General features: G+C 35.6%; 1 protein-coding gene across 1 annotated transcript in view; it reads left to right on the top strand.

Annotated features, from left to right (window-relative positions):
- The first annotated feature begins 516 nt into the window (after positions 1–516).
- LOC134542629 (inhibitor of Bruton tyrosine kinase) overlaps positions 517–21,533 on the top strand; it is a 115,793-nt gene continuing 94,776 nt past the window's right edge. The window contains exons 1-4 of the mRNA XM_063387027.1: positions 517–769; positions 11,400–12,479; positions 15,381–15,602; positions 18,963–19,184. Coding sequence (XP_063243097.1) covers positions 12,135–12,479; positions 15,381–15,602; positions 18,963–19,184 — 789 coding nt within the window. The 5' untranslated portion in view covers positions 517–769; positions 11,400–12,134. The remainder of the gene's footprint in view (positions 770–11,399; positions 12,480–15,380; positions 15,603–18,962; positions 19,185–21,533) is intronic.

The following is a 21,533-nucleotide window of genomic DNA, read 5'->3' as shown; positions in this document are numbered from 1 at the left end:
ACTGATAGGTATACATAAGTAATGAAAATGACACGTGCTTGAAAGAACATCATTTTCTTGCGAATATGTCCCATGGCCGGTGTAAAACAATAGGCTGAAACCCTGTTGTGTTGCTCTCTGCCCAGATACTACATTACTAGATGCCAGCAAGTCGGGTGGCGTCCGGCGCAGGTGGGTCCCTACCGCCGCGAACTACCTATTCCTGTAGCATGGCAGGGTTCAACCTGAGCCGTATGCCACCACATGGATCCCTGCTGAAGATTACGAGGCCCGAAGATTTATCTGCACCATCCGAAACCTATTAGGGTCAGAAATCGTTTTACAATAATTTTTCACAAAAAGGTTGCATTAAAATTAGGCTTTGACTTTTTAATCCCATCAAACTCTAAGAAGTTTCGCTTCAAAAATCTTCTTCTATATAATTATAAGTTTTTTAAAATTTTTAATATTTACTAAATTGAACCTTTTTGTCACCCCATTTTTTTTACCAGAGGCTATTTGTCAGAACGTCTTGTCGGCGTTGTGTTGTCACAAAATTATGCAACGACGTACAGCTGTTTTTGCTTCTGATTTGGTTTTCTGTTACCGAGTCGATTAGGAATTTTGGCGTCTTGCCGCCTGTTATTGAGATGCCCTTGTGAAATAGTTCGTATTGTATGAATACTTTTGTTATATACACAGGAAAAATGTTTACGGCGTGTTTTAGTGCTACTATTGTCACGGCAACTTTTGCTTTTGTTGATTCGTTCCTTTGCTGTCTGTAATAGAGGTAAGAAATGTCTGATTTTTAAACCCAAATAATTCCATCCGAGCTAAACATTTAGCAGTGGGTATTTTATTCCTTTGTATTTGTGTGTGATATTGTTGTAAAATGCACTTTTCTACGAAAGCTATTATAGGATTCTAAATTGAGTATTTCTGTTAATATTTACGTAGCCCCTTGATTTTGATCTATTTAAATACTGTTTTTACGGTGCTTTAGATATTTTAATAATAAAAATAGATTAATAGTAACTCAGTGCTAAATTATTTGACGTGCTCCATGTAGGTTTAAATTTGGTAAATATTTACAATCGCGGTAGATGCCAAAAAAAATGCTAAAAATCCGAAAATACTTTTATTCTATGCTCTTTCACTTCCTCTTTTCAAATCAACCGGCGGAGATAAGAAATTCCAAATACTTTAGGAGATATCGAATTTTTTAATTTCATCATATGTAGAGTCGCGGTAGATGCCAAAAAAAATGTAAAAAATCCTAAAATACCTTTATCATATGCTCTTCAACTTCCTCTTTTCATTAAAAGCGGCGGAGATAAGAAATTCCAAATACTTTAGGAGATATCGAATTTTTTAATTTTGCAATACAAGACCTGTGGAACCATTCGAGCGGCGCCATTTTTGTTATTTTGCCGTGTGTTCGTGAATACGTGAATCGTGAATGCGTAATTAATAAAATGGTTGATTAGGTCAGGTCAGTTACATTATTAATACTTTCAAACTTAGCCGACATTAAAAATTATTTTGTGAATTAATTTTAATGGATGTTTAGTTTTAAAATATTTATAATGTAACTGACCGACCAAACAAACCCGGACAGAGGGTGAACAGTAAACTAAAATGGTCGATTAGGTCAGGTCAGTTACATTATAAATACTTTAAAACTAAGGTGATATTAAAAATAATGTGAATTAATTTTAATTATTCTTTAGTTTTAAATTATTTATAATGTAACTGACCTTACCTAACAAACCCGTAACAAAGGCTGTACAGTAACAACTCACGTAAATTTTTTTTGTTACTTATTACTTGCGCAACAATATCAAAATAACAAATAAGACTTTAAAATTAGAAACGTTAAAAACTCACGTAAGTTGGAGGCGGTAATTAAACACCGTTTTAAACAATAATTGAACTAAATAATCACGTATTAGTTCATTTGAATTCTGGCCTATCACGAACAATCACGTGACGACATTATCCAATAAAAAAAATAGATACTCGTACGTAAACAAGAAACAATGGTGCTCGCACGCCACAGGAATGCGCTGGTTTTGTGCTGAAATTTAAAAAATCTATATCTCCTAAAGTATTTGGAATTTCTAATCTCCGCCGCTTTTAATGAAAAGAGGAAGTTGAAGAGCATATAATAAAGGTATTTTCAGATGTTTAGCATTTTTTTTGGCATATACCGCGACTCTACATATGATGAAATTAAAAAATTCGATATCTCCTAAAGTATTTGGAATTTCTTACCTCCGCCGGTTGTTTTGAAAAGAGGAAGTGAAAGGGCACAGAATAAAAGTATTTTCAGATTTTTAGCATTTTTTTTGGCATCTACCGCGATTGTAAATATTTACCCACACTTAATCTTGGAAGTTGTGATAGATAATAGATTAAATTATTCTCTAGTGCTATTTGAACATCATGCTGCCAATTTATAGTGTGTCATTTTAATTTTTTTCCTGAATTTACCAGCAGAAAATTTCTTGTATCCCATTTTTTATTTAGTATTATAGTGTTAGAAAATTGTCTTGTAAGAAATAAGATGAATAATAATGAAAGTCAAAGTTTGGCTGGCTTAAGTCAGGTACATCAAAATCTATTATAAATGTAGCTGACCTAACATTACAAACCTTTCACTTAAGTTTCTATTCATCTGATGCATAACACACGAGGAATATTGTCATTAATTGTTTTCTTGTGAATTTTTTTACTTTTTTGGATGTTCTGTCCTGTTTAAGAAAAGTTTAAAACTTGAGTGGAAAACCTTCCGGATGTGATAACGGTAGGCAGTGTAATAAATATGTGTTAATTATAAGACACCTATCACTGGTAATTATAAGGATACAAAGTCTGGTGAATATTAAAATGACATGCTTCAATAAGACACATCTTTATAAGTCATCTTGGCTAACACAATGCCAACCTTGCAACTGCACATTCATTACATCATTGCCAAGCCTATAACTTTAGTTCATTACATTTCACTTTCCACCCGATACATAGATCCTTTACGTGTGATAATCACTTAAGTATTTAGGTCTGGTACAAACTCTTTCACTTTGTGCTGATATTTTCATGCATGCCTCACTCAAAGTTGCTTCTAGCCTTTGTTTTTCATTCTTAGCCTTATTCCAAGCATCTTCAAACTCCTTGAATTAATTCTTGTCTCTCTGGCACCTATTCTGTATTAACTCTGTTGCCCCTGAAAGTCTGAGATTTATCAAAAATTCTTGCCCACTGCTGTGATTCCTTTCAATTACTTTGCCTTCCTTTGTCATTATCCTGTTATATTTTGATCTTTAAAGTACTAAGACTAGAATATGACCTGTCCTGTCATACCTCAATTTCTCCCCTTTGGTTTGTATATTACATTTTCACCTTGTTTTAAGGATTTCAAGTGTCTTTGTTTCCCTTTTATTTTATTCATAGTACAAATGCTGTGATCTCTTATAACAACGTACCTAGCTATTCCCATAATCAGAGTGGCCCAAACTGAGAAAATGGTAAAAAAATGCAGTGAATTCAAAAGGGCCTGAGAAAAACTGCGAAAATGTTTTGAATTTTACTTAATTCCTGGGAAAGTTCTGGATTTGGAATCTGCACAGTTTTTATATTTGACATCGCAGCATCTGAAAATTATCGGGAACATGCAGCGAACCTGTACGTTGGCAACAACTGGAGTAAAATGAGTGATGCCTTAAAACAGGCTGCTGTCATAGACGAAGGGATGTGAAATAACAATTGATGAAATATATATGTTGGAAATATATATATTTACTAAACTGTCATCTGTATTTTTGTACCTAATGAACATAATTTGTGCATTTTTATTTTATATTTATTACTGAAAATTTCTTTTTGTTTTCAGATTAGTGCTTTGTATCATCATATATTAAAAGTTAAAAAAATATATATTTTACTATTTTATTGCTAAACCTGAATCAGTGGCCATTTTGCATGGTGTCCTTTCTCTCATTACTCAGTCTGTAAAATATTAACATGCAACTTGGCTTTCTTCCGAACATCATTTCACCTGCTGATTTCCATTTATCTTCTAAGGATGTGTTGTTGAGTTATAGTGTAGTTTGACAATTTTTTTATAATTTTTTTTACTGTATATATGTTTCACAAATAACCTGTTTGGGGATATTGAGGACTTGACATAACTTAACTTACATTATTTTGCAAACTGCCTAAACTTGGTGTTCAGAGATTGGTAAACATTCACTACATATGGTGTCTGGTATCCTGTCGTGAAAATACTGACTTCAACTCAGTGGCGTAGCCAGGATTTGCGTATGGGGGGTGTTAAGAAGCATGGGCCCCCCCGTATTAAAGCGGGGGGTCCGGGGGTCCTCCCCCGGGAAAATTTGGATTTTAAGGTGTATAATAGTGCTATTTTAGCAGTTTTCGGTACTTAAATTTAAATATTGTAATGGTAAAAATTTTATTAATTTTAATATGAAATTTGTTTGAGTGATGAATAAGAAATTAATTAAAGATTTGGAGCTAAGGGGGGGGTTCGAACCCCTAAAACCCCCCCCTGGCTACGCCCCTGCCTCAACTATTGAATTACGTAGATTCTTTTGTAAAGTAGTCAGCAAAAAAATGTATATTTTTGTTTGAGAGGTAAGAAATATAAATGCTGGTACTGCTCATGTGTACATTGGTTCGGAAACATTCTTATTTGGGTACTTGCATAGCTGACAATTTGAATCTAAATCATCTATTTGCTTGATCATGTTCAGCCAGTACTATTGCTGCATTACCTGACTCTGGGTTTGCAATTTGAGATCCTTTAATGATTATAATACTTTTTGTTAAACTTTTTGTATCGTAAGCCTTAAGGTACTACTATGTGTTTACTCTGAAAAATTAGATTTTCAGCTATTTGCAAGACACCCCTCAATTAAGTATGGTTTTACGTTTACCTGTTCAGGAAGTCTGACATGCTTAATGGTCAAACATGCAATAATATCTATTTAATGACTTGCAGTTCTCCATCTATTTGCTTGCTCTTTTAATTAACCTAGAGTTTGTGATACTGGTAATTTCTCTTTCACCATTCCCACATTGGCTTTTATATCCTGACCTAAATATAGATTGTAAGTTTTGGGTATGTCTAGTCTTGACAATGCATCTGCAATAATCAGCTCTTTCCCTGGCCAAATACTACAAGGTGTAGTCGCAGTCTCGTTCGTTGCACTGTAACCAACATTCATTTAACAGTATTTTGAATATTGTCAACATTTCAATATTTCAACTATGAAGCTAGACCTCGGCAAATACTGTTGAAACCTTTCACAACCAAATACTATTGCTAGTGTTTTTTCTTCTGTCTGGGCATAAGTTTTGTTCTACTTGATTGAGGGTCTTATTAGCGTACACATCCGGTAAATTATTGGGCAGTTGCAGATCTCCAACTATTACTGGATGCACTAATTACCTGATAACACAATATATTTTACTTTATCAAAGTATTGCTGTACTGGTTTAATTACTTGCCAGGAGCTGTCTGTATGACTTCTCATGTTTTTCTATCCACTGCCACACTACACATGTCCTTGTAATTTCCCCTAATGGGCAACCTAACTCTGCCCCTAGGGGTACAAATTTTGAAACATATATGACTTTTCCCAAAAAAAAAATGTCATCAACTCTTTCTTAATGGCTGGTGTTGGCATCTCATCAATAGACTTTCACATCATAATGCCTTGTGGACCCAATTTGTTACCGGCATTGTTGACTTCTCTGACACTAATTTGACATTTGGATTTATTAAATCTCACCCCACATTCTCTTGCTCTCTGAAGAATCAAGAGTTCTTCTTTTATCATGTTCTTCCTTGATTATTTTCTGGGATCGCAAAGTCATCTATGTATGCTGCTACTCCAGGTATTCCTGCAAAAATGAAATTAGAGCATTTATAGAAAATCTCAGGTGCTAAATGTAACCCATGGCAGTCTAGTGAACATATACTGCCTAAATACAGTGCTAAAACTGGTGAGCTTCTGACTTTCTTCATTGAGTTCAACTTTCCAAGAATCCCTTAAACTCATCTAAGGTTGTCAATACTGTACCTTGGCACCTGTCATTTGTGACACGTAACTCAGAAAAAATTGGTAGTGGATGATATTCCTACATAACAGCTTCATTTAGATTTTAGGATTGATTATGCTCATATGTGTTTTTTTTACAATAATGAACTTATCCAAGGAGTTCATTCAACCACTGGCTTTATCATTACCAACTTTTCCAACCTTTTCAATTTATCTCCTATGATTCAAATAAATGAAAGGGAAGTTTTGTTGTTCTGGAAACCTGTGTTTGTGCATCATCCTGACTCACTAATGAAACCAGAGAAGTGCATACGTATATTAAACGACAACATGTAAATCAGAATCCTACTTGGTAGCAGTACTTCATACATTTATAGAACGTAGTGTATGAATGTTACATCGTCAAAACCATCAAAATTTATATGTAACCCAAACAAGCGAACACCCTACAAAAAGTTTCAATATAAAATAAATATATTATTTTTTGGGTTTTGTCAATCCTTGGTTTCATGTGACATTGTTATATAACTCACAAATGCAGGTTTTTTTTTTATCAAGAGAATGTGTTTTGGGTTGGCACAGTGTTTGTCTAATAATTGCACCATGCTTATGAAAGTTGAATTTTCATAATTCTCTTAGTTTATATTTCAAGAATTAGTAAATTTTTTCATGAATATTGAGATTGAAATACCTAATACAGGAGCAATTTGGCAGAACCCATTAACTAAAAACAATCCGAAGAAAAGCCTTGGACAAAACCTAAATTTTTTAAGAATACATTTGCTAACTAAAATCGCTAACTCCTATTTAAAAAAAAAAAATTGACCACAAGATCAAGTTGTAAAATACATTTCTTGTGCATATTTTGTATGTGTGTGAAAATAGGACAGTTAAAGAGCTAGTTATAATTCAGATTTAGTCATTAATCAAACAGTTTTTGAATACATTTTTGAAGATGTATTTTTTTATTAGTGCCAGTTACATAATATTGTAATATTATTATAGGGATAAAATGATGTCTGTAACCATTAGCATAAATGTATGAGACATTTTTTATGATTAGATAGATAATTTGAGCAGGACCAGCTACTGATTGTGATGCAGGTTTACATATTTCTGTGTGCTTTTTTTTTTTTTTTAATATGTTCAGGGGTATTGTTTTTTTTATAATTCTTATTCCTAGGTTTTTAACCCATATTATGTAGTGACTAAAACCTTTAATTGGATTTATTTGCACCAGAAAAACAATTTTTTTTGGAACTTTTAGTTTTTGTCAGATAAGTAATTGTTTTCAAGCCTCACTTGACTTTGTTCTGATATTGAACTTTATCACCAACTAAAACACTATGGTTTTCCAGACATGATAATATTGTAGAGATAAGATAATTGTGGAATTTATAAACTAAAGGGCAAGTTCATTGATCACTTCCACTGCTTGCTGGCATCCGATCGCAATCCACAAGATGGGCGGCCACTTCTTGGGCCCTGAAGCTCTTAAGTATGCCGTCTCTCAGTTATGAAACTATGCTTCCAGATACCCCTTCTTTCTGTATGCCTTCGTATGGCTCTTTCAACGAAGCCCTCTTCAGTTTTTCATGCAGTTTTTGTGTGATTGGGTGTACTAATGATCAACCGCTCCATGTTAGATTTGTCGTGGATTGTAACTTGGAGATTTTAACAGGATGTATTCTTGGCATTAAAGGTTATTCCCAGTTTTCTTTATTTGTGCCAGTTTATTTGGTTTGCTTCTTGGCACCCCTACCATCCTCTCATTCACCTTTATTCCTCATTCGGGGAGCAATGGTAACTGAGTGGTCGCCAATGCTATACAGGTTCAATTTCTGGCAGGGTCATAGTGGATTTTTCGCTAATGGGGAATGTGCTGAAGATAGCAGGGTGTCTGTGAATTTTCTTGTGATATTTTAAGCTGGAATTGCAATAGCCTATCGCCCGTCCCTCCTTCATTCATTCGTTTTCTCTCATAAACTATCTATCACTTTCTTTCTCTTTTACTCTATCTTACTCATATATTTTTTACTTGTAATATAAAGGTCTGCAATTTTGTTGTTGACAAGGCAATATGTATGTATTATTTTTCAATCTTCCTGTGGAAATTAAATGCTTCCTGTACGGAACATTTGTTAGGACTCTTTATTTAATAAAATATTTTTTTTTATTTAAATAAATAAACAAGTTTTTTTCTATATTATTACAATTCAGAACTTCTTTTTCTTGTAAAGTTTTCATTTTTTTCTGTCATGCATCTTACATGGACTATCTTTTTTGGTCCAAATATATTCAAATGGATTGTTAAAAAGTTTTTACTGAAGGTTTTTTTGATAGACATAATGGGGTTTCTTCAGTGCATGTCATCAAAAAAATATCTCTGTAACAAGTTAGGGCTTTTTGAAGTGATCTTAGCTGAGGGGGGAAACAATTTTCGAGCGTTAACGAAAATTCCAATCGCATGAAGGAAAATAGCTTGAAAAAGTTGGAGGGGGAAACCATGAAAAGAGGGGAATAGTTAGGTACGTGTCCACACTTTTGCCCACAATTTTGCATTCACTTTTGCACATAATTTTTCACACACTTTTTCACGCACTTTTGCACACACTTTTGCACACACTTTTGCACATTTGCTCATATTTGCACATACTTTTGCACACACTTGTATGCACACTTGTATGCACACTTGTGCAAACTTTTGCACTCTCTCATATCTTTCAAAAATTTGGCACACTTTTGCACACTTGTGCTCTTGCCATCTTGTGCACTTGCGCACTCATGCTCTTGCGATCTTGCCACTTGCACAGTCGAGCATTTGCGCCCATGCACTCTTGGGCTCTTATTCTCTTATGCTCTCACACTCTCACGCTCTCACGTACTCACTCACTTGCATATGTGCACTTGTTTCTTGGGGGGTGGCGCGTCAAGCTATCCCCAATCTGAGGCAGTTGGTGCAGTTGGTGATCGCTGGAGCAGTCTTGAGCGGGCTCGACATGGTGACATGTAGCTCAGGTTTAACCTCGGACTACACATGTCCATTTGGACAAATAGTGAAACTGAAAAAACTACCTAATTATCAAAATTCGCTATCTGCATCCATCTTTTTCTGCTTCTTCTAAACTACATACACTGTGGATTTTGATCCGGTTTTCACCCTCATTTAGAGAATTTCTTCCAGATGGTTTATGTTTATAATAAATTCATATTACACTTTAAAAAAGATAGAGAAATCTCAATGTTTTTTTATTGAAGTCATAAAAAGATGCGTTTTGGATGCATCCATGGATAACACTGTCTAATACATAACTGATACATCAAAATAATGTATTACAGAAGTTTAGTTCTTTAAGTGTTTTACAGAAAAGTCACCCAGCATGTGTATATCATCTAAAGATGACACACAATAGATAACAATTTTTTTCCTTCAAAATTGGTTAAAAAATAATCAGTTATTTGCAAAGATTTTTTGGCAGACATAGTATTAATCATTTTCTAATTTAATATGTTGGTTACCTCAAACATTTAATTTAAATCAAAATTTACATTAGACCACATATGCGATGTATCAAACCATACTTTTAGTGTGATATTATTTATTAGGTAATTATTATTCTTGTTGGTTTTTCTGTTATGCTTAATTAGTTTATGATTGAAGTTAGTTATATCGGTAGAATTTAGGTGCTGGCAGCACATACTATGGGTTTTTATTTGTCAGTTTATTAAATAAATAAGTTGGTGTTTTTATTTCACTAATAATTTATTCTCTGTAGTTAAGTTCATTTTTTTCAGGATGTCTCCCCAGTAATTCTTATTGTTACTTACGAGTATTTACTTATTAAATCTAAATGGTGCCACATTAGTGAGATCACATCCATGCAAATCAGGGGCGGGTCGCTAGTGTGGGATAAAATAAAGTTTTGGTAATGTTCTACATGAAAGATTGTAATGATTTGAAGCTGTTACCCAGGTAACACTTAAATGTGGTTCTACTTATGATCACTCACTCATTTTTATTAATAAATTCTCTTCACTTTGACAGTGGAATACATGGGCCTAGGTTGGTTAAAGCATTAAGTTTGGTGCCACCATGTGATTCTAGACGACGCAGACCTGGCTGGAGCTCCTTCTCAGAGCGTGAAGTGAACCAAGTGTGGAAATAAAGAGACCTTACCCCTATCAGTAATGGCTTGTGCGAAAACCCTGTCCGCTTTTAGTGTCGGATATGTTTAAACATACATACTGTCTTGTGAGCTCTTGAGGCCATCCTTAACACGTGGTTGAAAAAGCATAACTCAGTCTCACAGTTAACTACACAATTTATTGCAGCACATCACCCCTACACATCCTCTTGTACACCTTGCTGGATTGTGGATGAAACTGGGCAATGACGACTCCCTAGCACTCTTTCGCGAATACAGTTTTGAGGATTCAATTTCTTGCGATGAAGATTTTAAGATTTATACATCATAAATTCAATAAAATATTACACGTGAGAATTCTTTAAAAATAACCCTTAAAAAAAAGGCCAGTATTTAATTGAATGTTTAAAAGTGTCTACTTCAGGAACTCTGGGCTAACCTTTGAAATTGTTTAGGATATGGTCTCATTGCAAACAATCTTTAGACAAATAAAGGCAACTGGACATATTTGGACACTTTGGAAAGAAACGATAAACCTTGTGACAAATAAGAAATGTATGTACTTAGGGGACTTTAATGTGACTTTTTAGTGGAGTATTTGGCGCACAGTTCAAACTTTGGCTCACGCACCCATCACTTGTGACGTACATGGCGATAAAATATGGTAGACCTGGGAAAGGGATTGAGGGTTGAGGAGTCATCGGGTTTAACTCAGGTTAAAGTCCTGGGAAGACGTTGGTTTTATTATTCTTACAGACATTATTTTTGCCTCTACTGCATATCTCATTGTTTTCTTCAAATCAGATAAGTTGCAAAGACAATCTGTTTATCAGCTAGATCTTTGAAAACAGTCCCTAAGGCATCCGTCTATGGTGTGTCTGCACCTGGACTTTCATCCTTTACACAACATTTGTGAAAGATTTAAGTTAGTGCATTAATGTGACCATCTTCAAACACTAGTAGGATTATTACAAAAAAAAATATTTATTTTATTTTCTTTGCGATGTAGCTTATACATTACAACATTGTTCTGTCATTTCTCTTCATTACATCTGGCTTCATTACTACTGGCTTTAGTGTTTAAGCAGTGTGGGAGGAAAGGTGGATTCAACATTATATCAGTGTACAGTTTGCTGGAATTTAGTTTTAAAATGTTTTGAAGGCTGTGAACTTACGCCTGGTTCTGTTGCAGGCTTGCTTCCTGTCGATTATGGCTGCTTAAGTCCCCTTGGTTGCGTGTGGCCCCCCCGCGGGGGGCAGTGCACTGTCGAGGGGCTGTGCATCATTCGAACGCTGCTGAGATCACCGCTAGTGGTGGGAGCACGTTGCATGGAAGATCGTCAACTCGAGCTTGTTTCGGAACTGTTCTAGTCACGCTGCCAGGCGCCAGAGAGCTGTACATAATAAGTTTCACCACCAGTTTGTATTGAAATTACACAGTATATGTGTCGTGTGTACCTTTTGTAAAGGACCTAGAAGATTTCTCTTCAGCACTAGTTAATGGAAGTTATATTTTTGTAACTTATGTTTAGTTAGAGACTGTTGCTAGTTGACGGTAACATTTTGTTTGTTCTTGAAAGCTAGACTTCCATGATCCTTGTATAGTATAAAAATGGCTGCAGGTAAACATGTGGCTGCGCTTAATGTATCTGTGGTGAATGTGAAGTGACCTTGTTAGTGACCAGCAGGAGTGTGAAGTGAATCTCACCATCCATACCGTCGTACTTGGGTAATTTCTTACCGTCATTTGGTGTCTACTGTATTCTGGTATTAAGCTGAAATTAAAAATAGGTAATTAATTTATAAAATTATAATCTTCAATCTAGTTAGTGCTTCCAAGAAACATAGTTATTTTTAAGTTTTCGAGAAAATAGCAAATAGGTCAGAACCTTTTTTCAAAATTTCCGATACACATTGAAAAGCGAAGATGTCTAAGTTGGCACACGGGGCCCCAGAGCGGGACTGCACCCAGCGCTGTTGCTCGCGGCAGCACGGAGACTCGCTGGTGGCGGCCGCCTCGAAGCGGGGCACGCCTGATGCGCAGTTGGCATCGTTCGCGCGCTGGCTGTGCGGGAACTGTGGGCGCGCGGTCGACCGCAGCGGCCGCACAATGCTGCACCTGGCGGCCTCGTGCGGCCGCGCCGGTGTGGCGCGGTGGCTCGTGCGGTCCAAGGACGCGAGCGTCAATGCCCGGGACCTCGAGTCGGGGTACACGCCGCTGCACCGCAGCATCTTCTATGGCCAGATCCACGTGGCAGCGGCGCTCATGAAGGTATGTTCCTTGAGTAATTATTAATTATACACTTAGCATAGCTGATTCATGCTTTTCTGGTTGTAACTTTCTCGTCGTTGTCAGCCTACTGTGTTTGCCTTTGCTGTCTTTTTCCTGAGGTGAATTTCTTCTATGGCATTCTCTCTTTTTTTCTGAGCTTGTATACTTTGTATTAGCTGAAATAGGCTTGTTTTCCATATGTTTGTGTATTCATATTGTCCATTTATGAGGTTTTTTTTATAATGACATCATGGACCAGCAATGGTGTGTGGTATATTAAGGTAGATGTACCAGTAGTCGTCATGCTAAGAAGAGTTTTATAAAAAAAAAATTGTGTACATAACCTTGTAGGTGTATTACTGCCCCTACATGTTTGTTTTTAACCTCAAACTTTACTCTACAATGCTATCCAACACTCTTCGATAAACACAAATTATTTTTGTAGATTTATTATTTTGAAAAAAAGTGTGATTTCGAGCCAGTAGTCGTCATGCAAATTTTCGTGTTTGCCAGTGTTCGTCACATGTTTGTGCCAGTATTCGTCATGTGCGATTTCGGCTGCATTAGTTTTAATTCATGGATCCAGAATGATAGTATTGTACTATTTGGGCTTCAAATTTTATTTGGTACTATATTTTAAACATCAAAATGGCATTTCATAAAGATTGTTCAGTAATATAATGAATAATCCTAATTAAATTTTGAATTTACTTACAGCACTCACGGAACAAAGAGGGACAGCACATAGAGCTGTAGCAAACCGAATGTATTCGTTACTGAGTAACGGGTGTGCCGTCTAGTAACGAGTAACGAAACGTTACACACGGCTGCATTTTGTTACTCGCATTTCTCGTATATTTTACGCATGCGCGCGCATATTCAATGAATTTACGATACAAAGAACGATGTTTGTTTATTAATAAAGTATAATTTGGAAATTCCTCGTCTAAGTTTTTTTACTGTTTATTAAAGGTATTATGTGTGTAGACAAAGTTTGAGATTGGAACAGAAACAACGTAACAAAGTATTTTTTTACAAATTAGAAATATGTATGTTTTTGTTTTTCACTATCGCGTATTTTCACGTTTTTTTTTGTTCTTATCTTAAAAGAGATATAATAAAGCCGCTCTAATGAGATTTAATTGTTTCTTGGTTAACAAAAACTGTTTAATTATCAAATATTGTTAATTGTTTATATTCTATTTATTATTATTTACGCGACGTCATACTGTACGCGTACGCAATACGACTCAATTCGTTGCTGCAACATAACATAGCATGTTATGCGGTATCACAAGTAAAATATAAAAATGAATCAGGGCCCGCCCATCTTCCTACCCAAGGGCGATTTGCCTTTGTGTTTATCGGACAATGTGTTCCTTGGCACACTATTTTTTTCCGCTGCTCATTTTATACTCATACCATTCGCTACATCTTTAAGAGCAGCTTCCATGGCTGACTCTTCATACAACAGTATTTTCCGTTTTGGCATTTTGCCCTGTAATTAAAGAACGAGACACATTACAATGTTTAGTTTACTTATCAATGTCAAAATATATATTGAATGACCCCTAAATTAATGTAAACAACAATGCCTACACAATTTTTGCAATCAATAAAGTAAAGTAATTTCCGACCCAGAAGTCGTCATACACATGCATCGGAAGTCGTCATAGGTGACGACTACTGGATCTGATCGTAATAACGTACTTTGTCTATTAACAACAACGAAACCAATATTATTTAAGAACTTTAGGGTGTAACTTAGCACAACTTTAAATAAAATATTAAATGTACCAGTGCTCGTCAGGTATGACGAACACTAGCAATACAAGGTTTTTATTGATCCAGTTTTCGTCACCCTAACTAAATCATACAAAGAAAACGAATTTTTTTAAATAAACACTTTCACCTCTTCAAGAACATTTAACTAACACATTCAGCACAAAACATCACGAATAAACATGAAAAATTACAGAATTAGAAGTAAAAATCTGCACTAACGTCCTTAGTGTTTTAGTATAGGAATTCCCCTATTTATCTTCACTGCTCTACGAACTTTTGATGCACGGACTTTTTTTGATTGAAAATAGTGTTTGTTCCGAAAACTATTGTGGTAATTTCAGCTAGAACGTCGACCAAATTTTTGTCAATATTTAAGTTGGCGATATATTGAGCTACTTCACTATTATTTACATTTGAAGTTGCTAGTGACGACCATTGGAGCAGTGACGAGTACCGGGGCACTTACCTTATATGGTAAATTATGAAGGGATGTTGTGTGCAATTTTGTATTGTAATCACCATTGTGGTGTTAATGTGAAAATGTTAGCAAGGATCAATGTAAATATATTATAGTAGGTATACAAGTAAATAAAAAAAAGTTTTATTGAGTATTTAAATTGCAATACGTGGTGTCTACTGACATACCAGAAAACAATCATTTCATAAAATTAAAAGTGAATAAATATTTATTTTTTGTTATCTATATATATTGGTTTCACCTTATTTAGAGGCTTTGTTCTTTTCTAGGATCATATCGTAGTTCCACATATGTTAGGAATTTGTGTTTCAGTGTTAAGGAGTATAATGTTACTGTGCAACCCACACAGATAGTCAAATTGTATTGAAGGGTATTAAAATAAAACAAATATGTCTTGCGGTGTAACATTTACTGCTAGTTATTGTAGTTGGATCATAAGGGTTGGAGGTTATTGATCTGGCCAATACTCCGTTGTGGTTCCAGTACTAAAATTAAAAAGTGTAATGCAAGTACTAAATGCATCTAATTATCTGCTGGTTATTTTTAAAACCTATATACATTAAAAGTCCAACCAATGTACCTACTGTGAATTATTGGGTCTCGTGGTTGCGTTTCAGAGAGGGTTCTTTGTTCCGCAGCTTGGTGCGAGCATCACTGCAATGGATTTCGAAGACCTGACCCCGTTGGAGATCGCGATGAAAGATCGCTTGCCAATAGTAAGTTACGATCTGAACGGGCCGTGTGAAGTGTACATTTGGGGCACCAACGCCAACTACACCCTGGGGACGGGGACCCAGGCGAGTCGGCCCCAGCCGGAGCTGCTGGACCTGTTCCGCAAGCAGAACATCAGCGTCAAGCAGGTTCGCTCGTGCCGCCTCCAGCCAGCTTCCGTACTTGCTATCTCACGCAAATCTTTCAATCTCCTCCCTTATTTAATCTGCTTATCATAGTCTAGCCTCTACCACTTCCAGTAATGTCGGGAATAGTATAATTTAAAAAAAATTCATTAACAGGTAACGAATACAAAATACTAATTTTTTAAATTTATAATACCAAAATGCTGTTGCATTTATGATTCAATTTAAGTTAACTTCGTAAACTCTACTAACCCACATAGTTCGTTATTTCTGCATGGCACCAATGATGCCGTGAACATTGCCATTTTGATATTGTGTGTAGAATATTTTTGGTGTTTCTTGTGTGAAAAGTTCTGAAAGCTCCATAGCAGTTGAAGTAATAGACTGTCTTCTTTAGTAATTTGAGTAATGTTGTTTAAGAATATATTCTCGTCTTTCATTGAAGTGGTGTCTGATAAAAAAAATTCTGAAAACGGTACCAAATCTACTAGAGACTAATATCGGACAGCTCTATATGACTTAAACTTTGAACATTGTGGGAAAATAACCTAGCAGCAAGAGTTATGAATACCGTACAAAATATTTTATTGGTGAATTGAGCCAAACATGGTTAAATTCTTTTTAGGAAATTTGAAGCAATGGTGGCTTATTTCCCCCCACAAATATGTATAATGATTAAAAAAAAGTTTGTCGAAGAGAAAATATATTTTTGTTGTAATGTTGGTACCATGATTATTAAACAGATAAATTGTTGATACTGGGCATACCTTCTGCCATCTATTGAATTCTAGGTTTTCACACAAAAAGGTTAGAGCTATCTGGTATTAGTGTCTAGTGTATTTGATAGTATCTAATTAAAAACTTTTATCAAAGAACTTTAATACAACTTAGGAAATCGATTGTATTTTTTATTAGTTGAGAATTTCAAGAATTAATTTTGTATCTTTTCACCGTAATTTGAGTTATTTAGTCATTAAAAAAATAAAAGTTGTTTGAACAGTATTTTGATTTATTCTTAGTCACCAAAAGAAAAACATGGTGACTCACAACCTACAGTTCCATTTCATTTCACTTGTTTCTTATCGCTCAATCCTACATAAAAAAATAACATCCCTTGATTCATCTTTTAACCAGAAGTATAAAAATTCCAGGTAATTCTCTCGAGTTTTGGTGGGGGGGGGGGGGGGGGGTGTTCTGATCAGGGGTCAGCCTGGGGTCCAATTACAAATTATTACAAAAAAAAAACAGAAAAGTTATTTAGATGTACGAAAAAGGTTAAACTCAGTCTGGGCCCCGATCAGCAGGCGTGAAATTTGCGGTCTCACCGACTTAAAGCATGATGACGCGAGTTGCCGTCACGCAACCTCACACGGTGACAATTGAGTGACAACTGAAGGGACAACAAAGTTGTCTTCCCTTACAAGGGCGTAAACAAAGGGGAGGCAACCCCATGTGCCAACTGACCAATCACAGGACATGATTCAGAAAAATGACCATATATGGAATGTTATGCTGCGAAAGTATTTTTCTGAAAGTTTTGATGGACACATCACACTACTGCATGGCTCTCCCTGATTGGCAGGCGAGGCAGCGTCCAGCGAAAGTTCTAGTTCATTGCTGCGCAGTTGTGCGCCCATGTGCTGGGTTAGTCCAGCAACGCACTAACTTGAGGCGTTGAAAATAACTTGCTGGTGACAAGAGTGTCACAACTCTGTCTCCCTTTCTTTTTAAAACTTCTAGAATGTCAGTCTTACTGCCCAGAGTGTGCTTTATAATTGTAAAAACATAATTAATATACATATTAATGATAACTGATTAAAAAAAAAAATTGAAGAGAAAAAAAAATGAGAAATAAGTAAAAGTAATGAAAAATCTAACCAAAATTAATAATTAATATTCAAGTACAAGTAAAATATTTTAAATAACTATGCGTAATAAATGAGACCATGAATATGAATTATTAAAACAATAAGAAACCATCAGCAACATAAATATCCTCAGTTAATTGTTTAAAAGTACCGTCAGTTGGGGTGAAGTTGACCAGTGGGGTGAAGTTGACCATTTTTATGAAATTTGTTTTGTTGGCCTGACACAATCCAGGCAATGAAGATAAAAATTTATGTGGTTATGTTTTAAAATCTAGGAGAGTTTCTCTTAAAAGAAGTGATTTTGGGACTGAAATTACAATTTTAGACAGAAATTTAGAAACAAATAAAAACCAAGAACTATTTGTTATTATTAATAATGTTGTTAATACTTTATTGCTGCCGGGTATGATAAAAAAATAATTGCAAATAAAATTGCTATGTTTGCTGATTTGAGAGGATAGAAGAGTAAGTAAATAATAAAAATTGCCAAATAAATAAAAATTTCTAAGGTAAACTAATTTTATTGAAACTGTGCAGTTTATTTAGCATTTTGGGGTGAAGATGACCACATGGTCATGTTCACCCCAATGTCTAGTAATTTATGTTGAGAAGTGTCTAATTCAGAAAACAGTTCTGCCTCCTTATAAACTAAACAAACGAGGCCATTATGTGTTCCAAGAAAAAGTGATAGCAGAATGAACTAGAATGGAAATGCCGTTCAATGTTTACTAACATATAGTTTCAATTGTTATTTCCAGTAGCTTACCTGTCGTTGTTTGGTCTATTTTTTCTATTATTTTAAGGTTTACTTCACATATCAGTTACATGTTTTATTATACTAATAAAAATATATTTTTGGTTATTGGCTGTTTTCATAACTTGTAGGTTCCTCTATTTTAGGAAATAACCATCAGTCATATTCTGGAATAGCCTAAATGATAATGTTTATAAAATATAAATTCAATTATTTTCCAGTTTTGCGCACAAGTATTTTAAGTGAAGTCACCTTAATATTGATAGGTGGGTAAATAAATCTGTTCACTTGAGTTTTCATTATTGGCAGTCTAAATAAATAACACTTTATTTTGTTCTAAATTGTTTATATATTTTTTATTAAAGAGTAAAAATTCAAAATAAGATTTTTTTCTCAAAATAATTTTTTTGGTGTTTCTCTTACTTAACCCTAATACTAGCAAGGTGAAAATTACAATGAAAATAAACTTAATGGTCACATTCACCCCACTGGGGGTGAACATGACCAATTACATAAAAAAATTAAAAACATCATTAAAATATTAGTAATTTTTTCTTTCAATGACAGCATTTCAGAAAACAAGTATAGATCTATACACGTACATAGTTAGATAAATAAACATATTAAAATTTGTTAGCAAAAATTCATTATGAAGATAAAATCTGGTCACCTTCAAGTGTTACAACACAAACATGTCATCAAGCATCGTGAACACACTGCTAGTTACCCTGTGTCGTGCAGGTGGTGATGCACAAGTTTCACTCGATGTTCGTGGCGCACGACGGGCGGGTGTTCTCGTGCGGGCACGGCCAGGGCGGGCGCCTGGGGCTGGACTCGGAGAAGGCGTTCCTGATGCCGTGCCCGGTGAAGCTGCCCGTCAGCCAGGCCACGGGCCTGCATGATGCGTGCGTGCTGGCCAGCGCGGGCCGGGACCACACCGTGCTGCTGATGGAGAGCGGGCAGGTGATGCACGTGTGCTATTAGTCAGTATAGCTTTGCAGTGATTTTCATCCACTTGTTTTTCGATGAAGAGAGCTTTTAGGTAAGCATAATGATGTTATTCTTAGTAAGATGTAGCACACACAATGATCAAAGAGATATTTCCCATCCTATTTACAAATGTCTAACATATCACAATATGTTTGACCAGGTGCAATAAAGAATTTCGATAACCTAATTTTCATACATCAATAGGAAATTCGGAAAAGCATTTAATATTTCTAAATGTCAATTTTACTTAACGGCGCGGGGTTTGTTGGACTGTTGGAGAATTCCGCATGTCTGCGCTAGTGGTACTGTTCAGGTAGCAAGGAGCGCTCGTATCTCCGTCTCTCTCGCGCGTGGGACCTCTCTTTCTATTAGGTTTGGGCATTCCCGTGTAAGATAATCTCCCAAGTCCCGTGACAGAAAGGGGGTGGGCTGCCATGTTGCCTAAATTGCTAGCAGGTAGAGACATTCTTGGAAGTGAGGTCATTCATTCCTGCCTTTCTGTTGTTTGAAGAAATCAGCTACCTAACTTACTCTTCGCTGCTAGACATGCCAGACTCTGGCTTTGAGTGTGAACCTCAACACTTGTGGAAGAGTGTTAAAACGTAAATAAGAAAATGGTGTTACTTTGTAATATAATTTTTTTCTGAAAGGCACAACATTTCAAAGAATACAAATTAGAGACAAATCGCCCAGAAATCAAATATAGTAGCCAAGACACATTAATTCAGGCCTGCCGTTTTTACGGATTTTATCCGTTTTCACGGATATTTGAAGCTTAAAACGGACTAACGGATAAACGGCGACATTCACGGATATTTACGACGCTTCGCCGATATTTTCATATTTGAATTTTGTTCGTGTAAATATTTACATTCAACTACCAATTTGAAGTTGTCAAACCATACAAGCATCCAACAGTAAAGCAAACACACACATTACGTGTAGCGCCATGGAACTTCCAATCCCTTAACCACAAACCAAAAACATTTACTCCCAAATAGCGCTTCATGAAGTACAATATCTATGGTTTCGGGGAAATGTTTTTTGTTTGTTGAGTTAAACGCTAAGAAGTGTCATGGCGTCAGTAAACATTGGTCTTTTTTTGCCATTACATTGTTTTAGGTGCGGCATTTGTTTACAAACTTCTTACGTGATTTAAGTTGTAGTTTTGGTCTTAGCTTGATTGTGATGGAGAAAAAACGAAAGGCTTCACCGGACAGATCATTTTATAAACAGCGTTATCGTAAAGAATGGGAGCAAGAATTGAAATGGTTGAGGCGTGGCAAAACTGAATTTTCCGCCGTTTGTTTGACTTGCAACTCAGAACTGAACGTGACAAAGGGCGGCTTGAAGACGCAAGTTCATGCGAAAAACCAACGAGCTGCTGATCAGAGTTTTCTTTGACAAGTTTTGTAACCAAACCAAACAAAATAATTGATGCGGAACTGTTATGGGCGAACTTCGTTTGTGAAAACAATTTATCTGTGAAACTCAGTGATAATTTCATGAAACTTGCCCCGTAAATGGTTCCAGATAGTGAAATCGCAAGAAACTTTCCTTGTTCTCGCACTAAAACTAGCCAGATAATTATTCAATCTTTGGGTACATCAGCTGCAGATTATGTTACCTATGCAATGAAAACACAATTTTTCACACTGATGATTGATGAATCAACTGATGTTACAGTCACTAGGCAGGTTGTAGTGTTAGCAAGGTTCTTTCCATCTGAGATTGTTGAAACTCATTTGTACAAAGTAATGGCTTTGAGTGGTGCTGCAACTGGAGAAAATCTGCTGTGGAAAGGGTTTTTTCTGCAATCTCAAGATGGTTAAAACTGTTCACAGATCGTCAATGGAATCACCAATGTTAAATGCGCTGTTGCATTGCAGAATGAGAACATCTGCAGGTCTGGCTTTCAAGCCCACTGACGAGATGCGGAAAAGAGCACAGAACATGAAAAAGTAGCTAGTTAATGATGTGAAATACATTTTTTTTTTTTAAACTTGTAAATAACTTCAGTTGTATGGATGTATTTATAGTTTGTAAATAAGAAAAGCACCAAAGCCTATACTGAAGAGAAATTTTTAAATTTCTTTTCATTTTATTGTGATACCAACTATTAGTTTTGTAAAGTAAGTGGCAAATCTTAAAAATTATTTACATTCATTTGATTTTTTTAAAATTATGTTTTGGAATGCAATGTATGTATATTTAAAATTACCACGAAAAATAAATTATGTCAATTACGGCTATAAATTTTACAGGATTTTTAAATGCTGTAAAGACCATTTAGGAACCTAATTTGGTGGCAGGCCTGGCATA

The sequence above is a fragment of the Bacillus rossius genome (assembly GCF_032445375.1).
Source record: "Bacillus rossius redtenbacheri isolate Brsri chromosome 9 unlocalized genomic scaffold, Brsri_v3 Brsri_v3_scf9_1, whole genome shotgun sequence".
In the NCBI taxonomy this organism is placed as follows: domain Eukaryota; kingdom Metazoa; phylum Arthropoda; class Insecta; order Phasmatodea; family Bacillidae; genus Bacillus; species Bacillus rossius.
The sequence above is the reverse complement of the archived record's forward strand: the minus strand, read 5'-3'. Positions and strand labels throughout refer to the sequence as shown.